General features: G+C 65.6%; 4 protein-coding genes across 4 annotated transcripts; 2 read left to right on the top strand and 2 right to left on the bottom strand.

The window, feature by feature from the left end:
• Positions 1-150: 150 nt before the first annotated feature.
• On the top strand, positions 151-856 carry F751_5127 (Coiled-coil domain-containing protein 12; the record flags this gene model as incomplete). The annotated part of the gene is made up of 3 exons (XM_011398870.1): positions 151-360; positions 511-585; positions 710-856. 3 exons carry the CDS (start codon positions 151-153, stop codon positions 854-856), a joined length of 432 nt encoding a protein of 143 aa, XP_011397172.1.
• Positions 857-1,150: 294 nt separating this feature from the next.
• On the bottom strand, positions 1,151-6,092 carry F751_5128 (DNA-directed RNA polymerase III subunit RPC2; the record flags this gene model as incomplete). The annotated part of the gene is made up of 10 exons (XM_011398871.1): positions 1,151-2,041; positions 2,096-2,369; positions 2,479-2,821; positions 2,978-3,140; positions 3,369-3,557; positions 3,840-4,026; positions 4,237-4,695; positions 5,006-5,117; positions 5,300-5,667; positions 5,806-6,092. 10 exons carry the CDS (start codon positions 6,090-6,092, stop codon positions 1,151-1,153), a joined length of 3,273 nt encoding a protein of 1,090 aa, XP_011397173.1.
• A 400-nt stretch (positions 6,093-6,492) lies between these two features.
• Positions 6,493-8,937, top strand: F751_5129 (Tubulin beta-1 chain; the record flags this gene model as incomplete). Its single annotated transcript, XM_011398872.1, has 7 exons — positions 6,493-6,515; positions 6,634-6,648; positions 6,833-6,860; positions 6,967-7,104; positions 7,332-7,521; positions 7,739-7,920; positions 8,587-8,937. 7 exons carry the CDS (start codon positions 6,493-6,495, stop codon positions 8,935-8,937), a joined length of 927 nt encoding a protein of 308 aa, XP_011397174.1.
• Positions 8,938-10,062: 1,125 nt separating this feature from the next.
• Positions 10,063-17,948, bottom strand: F751_5130 (E3 ubiquitin-protein ligase SHPRH; the record flags this gene model as incomplete). Its single annotated transcript, XM_011398873.1, has 19 exons — positions 10,063-10,370; positions 10,618-10,699; positions 10,863-10,943; positions 11,145-11,252; positions 11,367-12,035; positions 12,205-12,351; positions 12,515-12,736; positions 12,839-12,963; positions 13,191-13,801; positions 14,006-14,391; positions 14,636-14,731; positions 14,903-15,295; positions 15,543-15,776; positions 15,979-16,314; positions 16,468-16,748; positions 16,939-17,104; positions 17,287-17,559; positions 17,661-17,742; positions 17,866-17,948. 19 exons carry the CDS (start codon positions 17,946-17,948, stop codon positions 10,063-10,065), a joined length of 4,683 nt encoding a protein of 1,560 aa, XP_011397175.1.
• Positions 17,949-18,182: the final 234 nt, after the last annotated feature.

The raw sequence follows: 18,182 nt of genomic DNA on the forward strand, positions 1-18,182 counted from the left end.
CGCGCACCTTTGACAGCCGCAAGCGCTCCGCTCAATAAATATCCCTGGAAACAGAAGTAACATCGAAGACTGGGGACCCTGGCTCACTGAGCACATCGCACATTCACCAAACCCAGACATACGTCCAGCCTGGGGTAGCAAGACTTCGTCATGTCTGAATCGGCTGCAGAACGCAAGGCTCGGTTGAAGGCCATGCGAGAGGCTGCAGAGAAGGAGGGAGACCTGGGAGAGGAGGGGCCGACGAGCACAGCAGAGGCAGGGGATGGCACCCCGGAAGCCGCGCCGTCCACCTCAGCATACCCCGTCCTCAAATTCCGAAATTATAACGTCAAGGATGCCGAGTCCATCCAGCACGTCAAGGTGGGCTGCCTGGGAGCGATGGGACTGGAGTGCATGCAGTGGCCTGGAGTCTTGAGCCAACATGGTGAGGATAATCGATGGCGTTCCATGTGCGCGTTGCACAGTGAGCTTTCAACCCTAGCTCCTGATCGAGACATGCAACATGCGCAGGTGGAGGCTGCCAAGGTACCAGAGGTGGAGGAGATCGTGGCAGACCCCGAGGCGGTGATGGGCAACGACCCAGAGGTGCGAAACGCTCTGCTGATGGCTGAGGCGTCTTGTAAACCAGCCCTGGTCATGGAGTGGACTTCACAAGTGCATGCCGCTGTGTCTGCACCAAACTCCGCCCCACACCCCCCTGGCTCAACAGGAGGTGCTGATCAACGTGGCCCCCAAGAAGGCCAACTGGGAGCTTCGAAGAGCCATCGCCCCGCAGCTCGCCAAGCTCGACCGGCGGACTCAGGAAGCCATGATCACACTCATGAAGGCCGAGCAAGCCAGCGCTGCTGCGGTTTGACAAGGCAAATGTTTGTTCTTGGCACCCCGGAGCCGTTCTCTACCAAGACTCACCAGCAGCTCTGTGGGGATTTCTCTAGTGTAACACGATTGAATGCTTTAAGCATGCACTGCCAGTCAAGCGCTGTGTCAGATGTTCCTACAGCAAGTGGCAGGGGCGGCGCTCGCCCAAGGTCAGATGGCAGTGCTCGAATAGATACAGGGCGGCAGCAAGGGGTTGGGGGCTGGCGCGCTGGGGGCCTCAGGAGCTCACAGCGCTGAAGGGTCTCGGCCCTATCTCTCCCCGGTGCGGCTCTCAGGCCTCGGCCAGCACCAGGCGGGGCACGATGTTCATGGCCTGCATCTCCTGGAACAGGAGCTTGGCGGCGTAGGGCAGCTTCATGGTGGCCATGGCGTCGGCTCGACCGGTGCCTGGGCAGCGCGCACGGCGCGCCGCCGCGTCCCAGTAGCCCAGCAGGCCGCAGTGGGTGCAGACGTGGACCTCGAACTGGTCAGAGGAGATCATGAGCCGCTCCAGGAGGAGCGCGGACGCGCCGTACCCGATGAGGCAGTCGCGCTCCATCTCCCCCAGGCGCAGCCCGCCGTCGCGCGATCGGCCCTCGGTGGGCTGCCTGGTGAGCACGACGCGCGGCCCTCGCGCGCGCGCGTGCATCTTGTCCATCACCATGTGCTTCAACTTCTGGTAGTACACGGGCCCCATGAAGACGTATGCCTCCAGCGCCTCCCCCGTGATGCCGGAGTGGAGCAGGTCCTTGCCCGAGTAGGAGAACCCCGCCGCCACCAGCTCCGCGGACAGCGCGTCCACACGGTCCGCCAGCCCGCTGCCCTCGCCAAAGGCGGTGCCGTAGTGCAGGCGGCCGGACACCGCCCCCGCCTTGGACCCCAGCAGCTCGATCATCTTGCCCACAGTCATGCGGGAGGGGAAGCCGTGCGGGTTCATGATCAGGTCGGGCACCACCCCGCGCTCGGAGAAGGGGAGGTCGGCCTCGGGCACGATGCACCCAACCACGCCCTTCTGGCCGTGGCGAGAGGAGAACTTGTCGCCCAGCTCGGGGCGCCGTGTGTGCCGCACCAGCACCTTGACCACGCAGGCCGAGTCGTCGTTGCTGGTCACCATCACGCGGTCCACCGCGCAGCGCTCCCCCGGGAAGCCCTTCCACATCACCGGCGCGGCGCGGTACCCCGACTCGGGCAGCGCGCCGCCGCCGGGGCCCGCGGCATCGCGCGTGTTCAGCGGCACCTGCTTGTGCACCAGGCACTCGCCCTGGGTCAGCACGCGGCCCGCCCCCGCGATGCCGTCCGCGTCCAGCACCGAGAAGCGGCCGCCGGGGCGGGTGGTGGTGGTGGTGCTGGCGCCGGCTGGCGCCGCTGCCTCCGCCGGCCGCGTGATGCGGTCCTGCGTGCGGTTGCCGTACTTTTTGAGCGTGGTCGCATACTTGCGCATCACCACGCAGCGCCCGAAGCCCCGGTCCAGGCTGGCCTTGTTCATCACGATCGCGTCCTCGATGTCGTACCTGTGATTGGGTGGGGTGGCGTGGCTGGGGAGGGGCGACGGTGGCAGGGGAGCGACACTACAATACACACACCCTACACACACACACACCCACCAAACCCCTTGCTCACCCCGAGTACGACATGACGGCGACGATGGCGTTCTGGCCCGCGCCCAGGCGGTCGAAGCCCACAAGCTCGATGGTCTTGGTGGTGAGCAGGGGGCGCTGCGGGTACTGCAGCAGGTACATGAGCGTGTCGATGCGCTGCAGCTGGTTGAAGGCGATGTTGCCCATGGCCTGCTTCCCCATGGCGCACTGGTAGGTGTTGCGCGGCGACTGGTTGTGGTGCGGGTAGGGGATGAGCCCCGCCACCACGCCCAGCACGGTGAAAGGCTCGATCTCAAGGTGCGTGGTGGCGGGGTTGCAGAAGCACTCGTACAGCGCCACCAGCGCGTTGTTCTCCTCGTTCACGTCTGGAAGGGGGGGGGGAGGGGCATGATTCTGTGTGAGGGGGCTTGCCGTCGATGGAAGGGGGAATGCCACGCCGTCCAGTGCTGGTCGACACTCATTGCCCTGGAGCGCTGGGCTCGGCCCGCCATCCCTCCCCCCCGGACTGCCACCGTACCCACCCAGGTACTCTACGAGCCCCGCGGTCAGAAAGTCGTTGAAGCTCCACTCCCCCGCTTTCAGGCGCGCCAGGTGCGCGCCCGTCACGCGCGGCACGCCCGCGTCGCAGATGATGAGCGGGCGGCAGACGCGGCCGCCGTCGGCCGCGATGTGCACCGCGTCGTGCTGCACGTGCACGGAGACGAACTCGCCGAGGCGTGCGGCGCGGCGCAGCGTGCGCAGCGCGGCCACCAGCGCGCGTGGGCGGCGGTGCGTGCCCAGGATGCAGCCGTCCAGGAACACCAGCGCGGCGTCGGCGTGGTGCAGCTCCGCGCCGGGGACCAGGGACAGCGGCTGCGTGCCCAGCGCGGCGGCCAGGCGCGCCAGCGGCGCGGGGTCCTCGTCCGTGGTCACGTGCGTCATCAGGGCCAGGTTCTTGACCAGGCCGCAGGACTCGCCCTCAGGCGTGTCGGCGGGGCACAGCATGCCCCACTGGCTGGGCTGCAGCGCGCGGGGGCCGCTCACCTTGCGCGTCTTCTCGAACTGGGAGGTGATGCGCGTCATCATGCCCACCGCCGAGATGAAGGACAGGCGGGACAGGACCTGGGGTTCAGGGAAGGCGGGAAGGGGTTTGGTGGCTGGTTAATCGGAGGGGGCCATCGGATGGAAGTTTTCGAGTGGGTTGAGGAGCGGGCTCCTGGCGGCTGCGGACTGGAGATCTCAAGGTGCAGGTAAAACGGCATCCATTCAGCCCGCTGAGCGCATGGGGACGCCCCTGGCCCAGTGCACCACGCCTGCTTCCTCAACGTCGCCAGGTAGCCAGGGGGGTGCCGCGTGTGACTGTCCAGTGCACACAAAGGAATCACCCCTCATCCTCTCCATCACCCTTGCCTGGGTCACGCCCTTGCGCTCCATGCGGAAGCGCTTGATGGTCCAGTTCCCCGAGCTGATGGCGTTCTCCAGGCCGGCGGTGATGGTGTGGGTGCCCAGGCACTTGGCGATGTCGTACTGCGTCGCGCGATTGGCCTTGGACAGCGTGGCGTCTGTGTGGTGCTTCAGGTCCGCGTTCAGCCTGAAAGGTCGGCGTTGAGCACGATTGATGGTGCGTGCGAGGCATAGAGTAGGGCCCCGGTGCCGTCGTCATGCCACGCAGGAATGCGATGGCTTGTACTCAGAGCAACAACAAGCACCTGTACTCACCATCCCCTGCGTCACCTGTACAGTTCCGCCCTTTTACCCCCACCCCCATTTCCCACCAAAGAAGGTATAAACCTATGCTCACTTCTTGAACAGGTCCTCGAAGAGGAGGGCCAGCAGCCCCCCCGCCAGCTCCAGGCGCTTGTTGCCGTAGTAGTCGCGGTCATCCACGAAGCCCGGGTCCAGCATGGCGCAGAGCATGCGCCGCACCATGACCGCCAGGTAAACCACCTTGGCCTGGAAGTTGTAGCGCGGGACGGGGACGTGGCAGAGCACCACGCCCGACAGGATGTCACGTGCCTCGTCGACGCGCGAGCGGCCCCGGCGCTGGAAGCCGCCGGGCGGGCGGCTGGACTTGACGCGCGCCGCCAGGAACTCCAGCGCCTGCGCCTGGGTGAACACGCCCGTGCTCTCCTCCCGGCAGTGCTGCAAGGTGGGCGCCAGCAGGCTGCCAAAGGCCGGCTCCGACCCCACAAGCTGCACAAACTCCTGGTCGCTCTCCACGCCCATGGCACGCAGGACGGCCAGGATGTTGATGTCCTCCCTGTTCAGTGGTTGGAGGAGGAAGGGGGACGGAATAGGGCTTTTGGAGTCAGCTGATGCAGGGACAGGCTGGCGAGGGGGGACACGGCCCGTGTGCAAGTGGTTCACGGCATGAGTTCAGATGAGGACAACCATGAGCCAGGGCAGAAGAGCTGGCCATACTGCCAACGGCTGACCTCACTGCCAGCCCAGAAGCGATGGAACCAGACAATGCACCAGGTGAGCAGGCTTGCGGCTGCAGATTCGGGAGGGTGGACACCGGCTCCTTCTCCAGGCCCCCAAATCACACCATCCCCGCGTGCCCGCCTCACGTGAAGGCATTGTGTCTCAGCAGCAGGCGGCCGTGCTTGGTCACGATGTTGGTCTTGGACTTGCGCTCATGCGTGGAGGAGGTCACGGAGGCCACGATGCCGCCGTGGCTGTCTGTTTGCGGCGAGCATAGGGGAGCCATGGTTTATACGGCCTAGATATGCAAGGCTGCAGGTCCAGGTCCCTGATGTGCAGGCTCCCTTTTCTGCTCGCAGATGGGCACTTGCTCACCAACCGCTGCTCCTTTACCCCCCGACCCAATCAATTATAACAACAACAAACACCCCAAAACCGACCTGTGTCAATGATGATGCGGTTCTTGGACAGCTGCTCCTGGATCAGGATCACCTTCTCGGTTCCCTTGACCACAAAGTAGCCGCCGGGGTCCAGCGGACACTCGCCCAGCTTGGCCAGCTCCGCCTCCGACTTGCCCTTGAGCACGCAGCGGTCGCTGCGCAGCATGAGCGGCATGCGGCCCAGGAAGAGGGCGCCCTGTCCGTTCTTCCCTCGCTTCATCACGATCTCCTTGCCCCGCGTGTACTCCACGTCCACGGAGATGGGGGCGGAGTAGGTCATGTCGCGCAAGCGGCACTGCTGGGGCGAGATGTCTGTGACGATGTACTCCTCCTCGATGCTGGGCTTGCCCACGTAGATGTTCAGGTACCTGGTGGTGGTTTGGGGGCAGAAAATGGGGGTGGGAGAAGGGTAGGAGAAACAGGTGAGGAAGACTAAGACCCCCCCCTTGGTGGAGGAGTGCAGCCCTTGAGCATCTTCCTCAGCAACCCAGTAGAAAGCAACCCACTTGAGGTAGAAGTTGGGGTCGGTATCGCAGGTCACGCGCTCGTTGCCCTTGGCATGTATGATCTTCTTCATCTCATGGTTGATGAAGTAGTTGAAGGAGTCGATGTGCTGGCGGACCAGGCCCCGCACCCTCAAGAAGGCCGGCAGCAGCTGGTACTTGTCCTTCACCTCCTTGATCGGCTGGGTGAGCTTCGCAGGATCGCAGTCGTCGATGCCGGCATCGCCCAGCACGCTGTGCGGGGAGCCGGCATCGACAACCTTGGCACTGCTCCCCTTGGTCACCGGCATGGGGTCATGGCGCTGCAGCCCAGCGGCCTGTCAGCATGCTGCAGGCATCTGTGTATTGTAGTAGGTACTTCCTGATGCATCAACACACGTTTGGAAGCTCCCCAAGCCCCTTCAACAGTCTCGACGTATGACACTCGCGCCCTCTTCCTCGCCCCGTGGCCTGATGAGGGTACGCAGGTACCACAGCTGCGCCCCGTCCCGCCAGTTGCCCTGGCCCGGCCGGGCCCAATCTGTTCATTGCCGCTCCCTGGTAGCCGTGAACTCACATTACCGCTCTCTGTGACCTTCAGCACAGCAGGAATCGCCATTCCACCGGCGGTCGTTGCTGCGGAGCCTCAGCTGATCTCGCCTGCGAGACCCCACAGTTTGAATTTGCGGTCCCCACACAACCTCTGACGCCATGAGAGAGATCGTGCACGTGCAGTAAGTGGCTTTGGGAAGCTTGCAGTGGGCCATGGGGCCCATCTGGTGGTCCGGGTGGTCATCTGCCCCCCTGCACCTTGCTGCACACCGCTCATGACACCGCTCCTCCATTCCGCAGGGCCGGCCAGTGCGGGTAAGCATAGGACGCCAGTGCATCTCCCTCTGATTTCGTGTGTCGCTCGGGAAGCGGTTTCCGGGCCGTCGTCTTGCTGTGTTCCATACTTGCCCGAGGCCCGATCGCTCCTGCACTCCGGTTGTCGCATACCTCATACCCGCCCTCACCCGCCCCCCCACATTCACCAACTTTCTGTCCACAGTAACCAGATCGGCGCCAAGTTCTGGGAGGTACGCGTCGAATGGCGCACATTGGGCTTGTTTAGGCTCACCGCGCAGGCAGCGCCTGCTCACCTGGGTCCAGGGCCGACTCACAATCCCCAGTTCCCTCCCCCAGGTTATCTGTGACGAGCATGGCATCGCTCCCGACGGGTCATACGTCGGAGACAGCGACCTCCAGCTGGAACGCGCCAATGTGTACTTCAACGAGGCCACCGGCGGGCGCTTCGTCCCCCGCGCCGTGCTTCTGGACCTGGTGAGATGTCGCGGCAGGGGTTGTCTCTTTGTTGAGCTCCTAGCACTGTGGTGTAGTGTGAAGTAAGATACCCTGTCCCAAGCGCAAATTTGCTGCTGCCGGGGTTTAGCAGGCGCCGGGCACTCCTCACAACTACTGTTGCTTGGCGCCAGCCATGCCATGCCCTAGTCTACCCCGGTCCCCGCCATTGCCAAGCCCTGCACCCCTCTGCATCCCTCTGTCCACAGGAGCCCGGCACCATGGATGCCGTCCGTGCTGGTCCCATCGGCCAGGTCTTCCGCCCCGACAACTTTGTGTTTGGCCAGTCTGGCGCTGGCAACAACTGGGCCAAGGGCCACTACACCGAGGGCGCCGAGCTGATCGACTCCGTGCTGGACGTCGTGCGCAAGGAGGCCGAGGGCTGCGACTGCCTGCAGGGTGAGGTTGTGGGTTGCAGGGGTAGTTGGATGTAATGCGTGCGTCAGTTGGGTGGTTTTCCATAGATGAATGTATGGTCTTCGGTGGTTCATTTGTCGGCTGCATCTCGACAGCCACGAAGCCGTGCCCAACTCGGGACCGAGTTGCCCAGGCCCCTCCAAGGCCCCTCGACTGTCCACCCCTCACCGCCCCGCACCCTCCCACCCACCTGCCCCAGGTTTCCAGGTCACCCACTCCCTGGGCGGCGGCACCGGCTCCGGCATGGGCACCCTGCTGATCAGCAAGGTGCGCGAGGAGTACCCCGACCGCATGATGTGCACCTACTCGGTGGTGCCCTCCCCCAAGGTGTCCGACACCGTGGTGGAGCCCTACAACGCCACGCTGTCGGTGCATCAGCTGGTGGAGAACGCCGACGAGTGCTTCGTGCTGGACAACGAGGCGCTGTACGACATCTGCTTCCGCACCCTGAAGCTGGCCAACCCCACCTTTGGCGACCTGAACCACCTCATCTCGGGCGTCATGTCCGGCATCACCTGCTGCCTGCGCTTCCCGGGCCAGCTGAACTCCGACCTGCGCAAGCTGGCGGTGAACCTGATCCCCTTCCCCCGCCTCCACTTCTTCATGGTGGGCTTCACGCCCCTCACCTCCCGCGGCAGCCAGCAATACCGCTCCCTGAGCGTGCCGGAGCTGACGCAGCAGATGTGGGATGCCAAGAACATGATGTGCGCCGCCGACCCTCGCCACGGTCGCTACCTCACCGCCTCGGTCATGTTCCGCGGCCGCATGTCCTCCAAGGTGGGAGGGGGGCGGTTTGGGCGGGGGAATGGGATGTGCTCGACTGAGCAGACTTTGTAGTTTTCTTGGTGGGCGGGAGGGTCGATGGGGTTGCGCACCGGGCGGCACGTGTTGAGAGGTGAGCTTCAGATTAGAAGCTCCCCGTGCATGCTGGCGGCTTGCGGCCCACTTGAAGCTGCTGCTATGGCCGGTAATAAAATTCACCCCTCTGACTGCATGGCAAACCCCTCCATCCCCCTGACCATTCCCAACCCTGGCACTCGTTCACAGGAGGTCGACGAGCAGATGTTGAACGTCCAGAACAAGAACAGCAGCTACTTTGTGGAGTGGATCCCCAACAACGTCAAGTCCTCCATCTGCGACATCCCCCCCCGCGGCCTGAAGATGTCCGCCACCTTCATCGGCAACTCCACTGCCATCCAGGAGATGTTCAAGCGCGTGAGCGAGCAGTTCACGGCCATGTTCCGGCGCAAGGCCTACCTGCACTGGTACACGGGCGAGGGCATGGACGAGATGGAGTTCACCGAGGCCGAGTCCAACATGAACGACCTGGTCTCCGAGTACCAGCAGTACCAGGACGCCATTGCCGAGGAGGACGCCGAGGGCGACGAGGACTACTGAGCGGCGCGTGGGCCGGGAGGGGCGGGGGCGGCGCGCGCGGAGGCCGCAGGCGCACGGCGCTGCCCCCCTCCCCGACACCCCACGACCCTCCCCTACTCCCCCCCCAACTCCCCGACCCCTTACCCAGTCGTACTGCGCCATATGCTCTTGCTTGCCTGATGATCATCCCTCCCGACCTCAACCCAGCCCCCGGAAGCCTGCTGCCACGGTGGGCGTGTCGCTGCGACACTGAAACATCTAGATCGGGCTGTAACCACGACCAGGGACTGTGAAGGTACATGGCTGCACAGGAATGCAGTGCATGGAATGAGGAAACGACAGTGTTGGAGGGGCGTCATGCTCAGGCGAGGTGGGTGCACGTCATTTGTCTATTGCAGATCCTGGGCCCTGGCGTACCTCTGGGGCACTCAAATTCAGAAGGTGCCTACCCAGCTCCCGCTCCCAGAGGTGATCTAGCTGATTCAAATCTGCGTCGCTCCTTTGACCACCTGAGACGGCACCCTGTGTAGATGCTCAATTGTGTAGGGTGATATCCATGTTGCCATCGCATGCAAGGCTATTACTCAACAGAATCAAACTGACACGACGGCTGTGCAATTCTAGAGGTCCCAAACAGCTGGGGCTTTCCTGGCTGCCAGACGAGATGATGAGGTGCCCTTGAGGTGTACCTTGGGTATGCGTCCCCAAGTGACTTCAACAACCATTCCGTCATTGGCTTATCAGGGGGTCACAGCTGTGGTCAGTCATTGCCAACAGGCTGAGCAGGTGCAGTACAGCCGGTGATTGTACAATTTCATGTCAGGTGACGTGAGAGAAGCTGGCCTGGCAGATGACATACAAGTCCAGCCGCCTGCTTGTCGCGGGTTCGCGACGTTCTTGTGGCGATCGTCAGAGTTGGAGGGAGAAGCACCCTTCGCGCGCGGTGCGTCTAGCGCGACTCTTTGGGTGGCTGGGCCGGGATTGGTGACTTGTTCCTGCGCTAGGCATGGCCATGCTCACTCGTGGCCCATCCTCCCCGGCGGAGCCTCACTTCAACGCAGCGCTCCTCAAGCCAGGGGCGTCACAGCCTCGCAGCGCGCATCGTTTGGATGACAGTGCCTCCTCCCCGCACACTGCAGTACCCACTCAGAGCACCTCGTCCAGGAGGTTGTCCACCTCAGCCCTGCCCACCGTCTCCGGCCGGGCGGCGGTCTCCAGGGTGGTGGCCTCCTCGGCGTCCCCCGCCGGGTCCGCGCCGGGGACGAACAGCGCCTGCTTGGCCTCCTGCCGCGCCAGCACCACCTCCTCGATGCTGGCACCCACCAGCAGGCGATGCACGCAGACGGGGCGGATCTGGCCAATGCGGTGGACCCGAGCTACGGCCTGCTGCTCGATGGCTGGGTCCAGCGACGGCTCCAGCAGGAAGACGTGGTTGGCACGCACCAGCGTCAGGCCTGGGGTAGGGGGTGGGTGCGGTGGATGGGGAAGGATCTGTCGAGGTAGATGGAGTTTCAAGGTCTCAGGGGGACAGAGGTAGGAGCAGTGCAGAGAGTGCCAACGGGAGCCGGAGGGAGGAGAAACATCAGCCGTCTGACGCACCAGACCGCGGCCCCACCTTCCCTCAAGCAACCATTCGCTCTCCTAGTCGACCCTGCCAACATTCGCATCGCCTGGCTTGCGTCGCAAGACCGCACCGCGCACCTGCTGCTCCGGCGCGGTGAGAAAGCAGGAACACGCGGACCTCGTCGTCGTCCCTGAAATCAGCGATGGCCTTGCGCACGGTCTGCAGGCCCGGGAGCGTGAGGAGGAGGTGTTCTCAGAGGGGGCCAGGATCGTGAACAGAGCGTCCTCGAGCCATTGCTGGGACACAGGCAAAAGCACCTGCCTCATGACGATGCAGCCGGCCCCCCCTCTCCCTCTCCACGCGCCCAGGCAGCCAGACCCACCCCTCGGCCTCCGACCAGGGCCACGTGCTTGATGCCGTTGGTCTGCAGGGCCAGAGCCACCAGGTCCAGCGCCGCCACATGCTGGGGATGTGGTGGAGGAAAGCGGGAATGTGCTGGGTGAAGGGGGTGTTGGTCTATCCGACCTCTTCCAACCCTACTGCAGGAGTGTGGACGTGTTTCACAGGCTTGCATGATACCCCTTGTGCTGAAGTTTCATTCAGGGGGGGTGTTTATCTCCTGATTCCAGACCCTCCTCCCCCCCCCCTCCCATCAACCTACTACCTGGGAGAACACGAGGGACTTCTCCTGGGGCGCAGTCTCCTGCAGGTGCAGGACCCGGCGCAGCAGGGCCGTGATCTTGATGCTCCACTCCCCGCGCACGGGCGCCACCTGCGGGAGGGCAGGGGATCGCAGGGGTGGGTGGGTGTGAGGTGCGGTTGGCTGGCCCACCTCCGAGGCCCGGCCAGCGGGGCGGAGCTGGACCCAAGACACCCAGGCGCCCACCGTGGGGTGCAGCCTAGCGTCGGGGTCGCATGCCTCGGTGGCGCTGACGTCGGCGGTGCAGGAGGCCGCCACCCTGAAGACCTGCTTTCCTGTCACGCGCGCGCGGCAGACGGCGCAGCGCCCGGACTGCAGCACCTGCTGCGCCGAGCACTCCTTGCAGAAGGAGTGGCCGCAGCCGCCGAAGACGTACACGTCCTCGCCCTCCCCGATGACCTCGTAGCAGATGGGGCACTCCGTGCCGCGCAGAGCCGGCGCGGTCGGCGCGCGCTGCGCTTGGGAGGGCGGAGGGGCGTCCGACGTCTGCGCCCCGGCGGGCCCCTGAGGCCCTGGGGCCTGACCGGCTCCCAAGGTGCCCTGCGACGTCGGCCCGGCCGCCGAGGCGTCGGCGCTCGTTCCAGCTGCATCCGTGCCGGCCAATCCCGGGAGCTCCAGCGCCTTCTTGGCCTCCTCTGCGCGTCCCGCCATGTACCGCCTCCGCGCGGCCAGCTCCAGGGCCTCCGCCTTCAGGCTCTCCACCCGGCGGCGCAAGACCTCGGGTCCCGCCCGCTTCTCCGGCGGGTCGACGGCTGCCGCCGCCAGCGTGGCGTCGGTGTCCGCCAGCTGGGCCCTGCGCAGCCGCAGGGCGGCCTCCTGCACGTGCTCCTCGCGCAGCAGGCGCAGCAGGTGCACCTGGTTGGGTGTGGGTGGCGGGCGCCGGGCGATGGATGCAGTTGGGTGCTCTGACAATGCAGTAGACCTTGTGCACCCTGATTCCCCACACCTGTTCTACGAAGGGGGTGCGGCTGGTTCCATCAGTCACCTCCCCCTCACCATGCACAAAGCACCACGCAGCACGCACCTGGCTGCGCATGGCCTCGAGGCGGGCCTCGCAGGCGGGGAGGGGGAGCCGACTCAGCAGGCCCATGTCTTCGGGAGCCTGACCCCGGGCCAGCTTCTTCACGTGCTCGGTGGCGACGCGCAGGACCGCCTGCAGGCACGACTTCACCTGCTCAGGAGCAAAAGAAGACCGGGATGGGGGGATGTTTGGGCATCGGCGATGCGGGAGGCTAGGCGATGTGGTCATCATGGCGTCAGCTGCATTATACCATGACCATTGGCGAGGGCGCAGTGCGGTCGACCGCCTCTTGGAAAGCAGAGAGGCCTCTCACCAGGGTTGGGGTGTACAGCGGGGCAGCCTCCACGGGAGTGTCCGCGTAGTAGCCCAGCCCAGCCTCGCCCAGCTTGAAAACATACCCTGCCGCCGCGCCCATCCAAGCTGATGCCGCATGGAAGGGGGCCGCCTGCTCCGCCAGCAGCCGCCGCAGCTCGGCGGCCTCGTCGTCGAGCACTGCGGGCAGGTCTTCGGCACCGGTGCTGGGTCTCTCGCCGAACTGCGGCTCCGCTCCATTTCCGTCGTCAGATTCCTGCAGGACTCCCCTGGCATCGGGCCCAGCCCGTGATCCGGGGCGCGCCCGGCCGCGGCGCCCCTCCACCGCCTCTGCGGGGAGCAGGTAGAACCACTGCGACATGATGCGGCGGCGCTGGTAGTCGTGCAGCAGGGAGAGGACCGGCATGGCGCTCTCACATGCCGCCTTGAGCTCCGCCTCCGTCGACAGCTCTGCATTTGTGGAGGGGTTGGGGCGGGGGGTGAGGGGCGTGTGGCAGGCGGAGTATAGCTGCGACACATGAAAGCCCCTCGACAGACATCTTCGCCCAACACCCATGCTTTGCCACCCTGCCATCTATGGAATCAACCAGGACGAAGTCCATTCCCACCTTTTCCATCCCGGATTTCCCTTCTTTCCTCCCTGGCACCAACAGACATTCAACAGTAACACCGCTCACCCGTCAGGCTGGCCAGCGTCCTCTGCATCCGCGCCACCTGCGCCTCCGCCAGCGCGCCATTGACGTGGCGCTCCAGCGCGCCCAGCCCGCCCTGCAGGCCGGTGTCCAGGTGCGCCAGCAGCTTCTGCACGCGCGTGCCCAGCATGTGCTCCACCGCGGAGGCCTGGTGCTCCAGCTCCGCCGCCTCCGCCGCCTGCTCCGCGGCAAAGGCCGCACGCACGCCGGCCAGCCAGGCGGCCGGGTCCGGCGCGAGGTCCAGGCCCCAGGCTCGGGGGAAGCCGGCGGCCACGGCGGCGCGCCACCCCGAGTCCAGGACGCGCGCCGCGCCGGCGTACTGCCCCGCGGTCTGGGCCAGGCGCGACTCCACCTGCGTCACCTCCATCTCCGCCGCGGCGCGGACGTAGGCGGCCTTGTCCCGCGCGTCGCGCTCCATGGCCGCGCCGTCCTCGGTGCGGCCCTCGGCGCCGTACAGCGACGCCAGCTGGGCCGCGGTGTTCAGCTGGAGCAGTTTCCAGGCGTGCACCGTGGCCGAGGCGTCAGAGGGGATGTCAGGCATCGCGGCCAGGGCCTCCATTGGCCGGTCCGCGGCCTCGATGCCCTTCTCCGCCACCCTGGATGTTGAGAGGATTGACGAGGTAGAACATGGGAATCTGGTCGGGTGGAATGCTTTTCTTGTGCAAATTGCAATCACTACATCGACGGCAGGCACCCGCCACACAGTGAACCCGACTCTGCAACCCTTGGAGGCAGAAACATAATCGCAAAACCACACCCAATCAGAGAACGAGAACACCATTTACTCCTCCCTTCCACACCTGAAGGACTGCTCCAGCAGCTTGATGGCTTCCCTCCTCGCCTCGTCGGCGCTCAGCCTCCCCGGCACCGAGCGCCTGCGTTTTTGGGTCGAAGCGGACACCGTGCCGCCCGCGGCCGTGAGCGACTTTGGCTCTGCGGTCCCCGACCCGAGCGCTGCGGAGGGCGGAGGGTGGCCCTCCGGGGGCAGCTGGCCCGCCTTCACCTCCCTCTTCACCTCCACCCTGACCTCCCCGTCCACCGCTCCGGGGCTGGCATCCTCTGCGCCGGCTCTGGTCGCCACGCTCTCCACCAGCACCAGGGCCAGGGTGTTCAGGGTGGCGCACAGGGCGCGCTCCAGGTTCTGCAGCTCGAACTGGGCCTTGTCCACCAGGCGCTGCATGATTTCCTGCTTGCAGATATGTATGTGTGCGTGTTGTGTACATGTATAAGGGGTGGAAGTGTATCTGGAGCATTGGGAGGCAGGCAATTATATGGTGCGACCAATTGCTCAAAAATATGGCCAGAACTGGACGAGGCAGGGCACAGGTGCCACCCTGGCGTTGAGATGTATTACCCTCATGCAGCTGCCGGAGGCCCCCCCCCCTGGTGTGGTACCCCTTTGACCCCAGTAAATGCCTGCCCGCCCCCACCTCCATGCTGAGCGTCCCGCCCAGAGTCAGCTGCAGGTCGCTCTGCAGGTTCTTCCAGTGCCGCGTCAGCTGCGGGTGGGTACAGGCCAGGCGCAGCTGCGTCGCGCCCGCCAGCGCCTCCTCCTCCGCCCTGCTCAGCCCCGTCTTGGCCTTCTTGCGGTGCCCCTGCGCCTGGCCCGCGCGCCCCGCGCCACCCTCCCCAGCCCCACCCGCCGCCTCCTGCAGGAAGCGCAGGCGCGCGCGCGCGTCGCGCGTGCGCTCCAGCACCTGGCCGTAGAACTCGGCCTCGCCCGGCTGGAAGGCGAGGCGCGAGGCAGCCAGGCTGCGCGGCGGCAGCGCGTGCTCCTCCGCCACCACCGCCTTGGTGCTGCGCCAGAGCAGGGGCAGCAGCGCGTCGCGCAGCGCGCGCCAGGCCAGGTCGCCGCGCCCCGCGGCCAGGCGGCGGCGCACCAGGCGGCGCCAGGCCTCGGAGCCGCCCAGCGGGTCGTGGCCCAGCGCGATCAGCAGGCCGTGCAGGTCGTCCAGCTCGTGGAAGCCGCCCAGCGGCGTGCCGGTGACGCACCAGCGGTGGGCCGCGGACATGCGCTCCACCATGGCCCCCGCCGCCGACAGCGGGCCCACCATCTGCGCCTCGTCGACCACCAGCCGCCACCAGCGGATCTGTGCTTGTTTTGTGGCGGGGGGTGGTGGTTGGGGGGATGAGCGACGGAGAAAATGGCGTTGGAGGGGAAGCCCAGGGGGGAGAGCGGCGAGGTGTCGGGACGTGAACACGCAGCGTCGCGAGTGTGGATGGCACAGCCGCGACTTCGAGAGCCTGCATCTTGCCCTGGCTGTCACCCTCCCCCTCCACCCTCCATGCACCCCCTCCCACGCGCCGCCACCCGGCGCATCAGCCCCACCCTCTGACCTGGAGCAGGGGGCAGACCGGCACGTGGTACCGCTTGGCGTAGCGCAGCGACCCCAGCAGCTTGTTGTCCGGCGAGTAGTGCACCTCCTGCTTCAGCACCTCAAAGGTGGTCAGCACGACGTCCGCGGCGCGCAGCTTGGCGGCCGCCTCGCCCGCCTCGGCCTCCGGCGAGAAGGAGGGCCAGGGCGCCTCGCCTGCGGCCAGCCGGCTGTACAGCTCCGCCTCGCGCTGCGCCTGCACGGAGTTGGCACCGGGGAGGAAAGTGGGGGGACGGGTGGTGGCAGCACAAGCCGGCATGGGAAAGGAAGAAGGTGGGTGCGGGGCGATCTGGCCATCACGGAAAGGTGCGAGGCACGCCGCACACGCCCCTGGGTCCAGAGTTGCACCCCCCCAATCTCGCAACCCCCCTTCCTTCTCAAACAACCCCCAGGCGCACCACGGTCTGGCGCGACTCCGCAGGGGTCAGGGGCGCCAGTCCCCGCAAGCCGTCGTACACAGCCACCGCCACGCCCGGCCCCGCGTGGGCTGCCAGCTCAGCACGCCACTGCTGCACCAGGGCCGGGGGGCAGACGACCAGCGTGCCCCCGGGCATGCGCTGGTTGTCGGCATGGGGACTGGACGCGAGGGGGGCGGGCGGCGGGTCGCCAGGGTCGACGGGAGGTGACGCTGACTCTGCAGGCCTGTGAGAGAAGCCGTTGGGTAGGACGCCCTTCTCGGCATCAGGAGCTGCGGCGGGGCGAGGATTCGCCAGGATGAGTGCGATGATCTCCACCTGTGTTGCACAGGGGCGACTGGTGGTGGTGACCGGCACACAAGGTCCATTGCCCCTGCATGTATTGTGCAGCACGCATGAAGCCACTGGCAAAGGCCCCCGGCCATGCCAGCCCCTCTTCCACCTCCCCCCCCACCCCGCGCACCAGCGCACCGTCTTGCCCAGGCCCATCTCGTCACAGAGCAGGCCTCCCGGCACCTGTGGCGCCGCATCATCACGCGGCGCGGCGCTGACGGACCCCGCCAAGGCGTCGTAGTGCACCTCCTGCCCGCCGGGCAGGCGGGTGGGCTGGTATAGGCGGCCCAGGCTCTGCACCGCGGAGCGCACGCTGTCGGGGTCGGGACTGTGGGACTCCGACCCCGGTCGGAAACTCTCGCGCCACAGCATCCAGCGCAGCGCGCGCCGCTGGTATCGGAACAGGTGGCACAGGAGGCCTGTGCGGCAATTTCGGAGGGGGTGGGTGGGAGGCAGCCTCACATGCAGGAGTAGGAAGCACAGATGTGCAGCGCTGGGAGACCTCTGAATGCCCTGCTGGGCAGGCACCTTGCAGTACCGAACCCCCCACATCCTCTCCCACCCAAGCCACGTCAAGGCAGGCCCAATTCACTCCACCCTTTGCCTCACCCTCGGGCTGAGGTTGCTCGGCCTGCCAGTCGCCTGGGTGGGCCAGCTGGAAGATGCGGGCCCTGGGGTTGAAGGCCCAGGAATTGCCGTCCTCGCCGTCCTCGGCGGGCTCTGCCTCCATGTCCGCGAGCCAGTGCTCCATCAGCACCAGGGTGGCCTCTGCCGCCTGGCAGGAGAGCAAAGGTAATGCAGGTGGGGGATTCGCTCGTGGGGCGGGTTGCTTTGTCTAACTCGCAGTTCGGGTTGGAGGCACAGGTAGCTCATGGCCACGTGCTGCATTCAGGGGTGTTCACGCCCAAACTCCCGCCCTCCGTCATCTTGCCGCCAAGCGGCAAGCGGCCGACCCACCTCTGGACCGGGCGCAGGGTCGAAGAAGGTCGGGAGGAGGGTCACGGAGACTGTGGCGAGCAGGGCCAGCTGTAATCGCGGGTCCCGGGCTCCTGCCGCAGCCTGGCTGCCGCCGCTCCTAGTGCGCTTGGCAGGGTTGGGTGGCGGGGCACCATCGCACCACTCCAGCGAGGGCGGTCCCAGCTCCACCCTGGCATCGCACACCAGCCAAGAGACGGCACGTGGCACGGCAGTCAGGCCGTGCCTGAGCTTGAGGCTTCCAGAGGCTGCCACCTTTGGGGGGTAGGAATGGGGGAGCAGCGAAAGGTAGTCATTGGCGAGTCCCTGTGCGCAGGACACACCTTCCCTGCCCTGCAAGCATCCCGGCATCTGACCTGGCCATCTGCCGTCACCAGGCGGACTTGGTTGTCCAGACAGGCAACGGAAAGCTTCTTCTCGGAGGGGAAGCTGGGTATCCTGATCACCGAGGAGGAGTGGCAGGCTGAGGAGATTTCAATCCAGCGACAGCACAGTTGTGCGGTAGTTCAAGCTTTTAGAGTTCCTATCCAAGCTCCCTGGGTCCATCTCCCACCAATTCACCTCTCAGCATCCACCAATAATCGAAAGGTGACGAAACCGGCTGGAGAACTGGGGAGCGTCTCCCCTGGGGATGTATCGCCCATGGGGCTCCTCAGCCGACGAGCAGCCGACGGCAGGTCTCCACCATGGACAACAAATGAGCACTACAGGGTACATTCATACGAGACCGTAATTGTCCCATCGCCTTGCTGGACAGAGTTCGACAAGGTGGAACTCGATCTGTGTCACTTTGCGCGCGCTGTACATGCGGTGCACGGGAGTTGCGAATTACGAGCCTGTGAATATCATCCTCGATGTGTGCGATGTGCCACATTTGA

The sequence above is a fragment of the Auxenochlorella protothecoides genome, assembly GCF_000733215.1.
Source record: "Auxenochlorella protothecoides strain 0710 unplaced genomic scaffold scaffold56, whole genome shotgun sequence".
NCBI lineage: Eukaryota > Viridiplantae > Chlorophyta > Trebouxiophyceae > Chlorellales > Chlorellaceae > Auxenochlorella > Auxenochlorella protothecoides.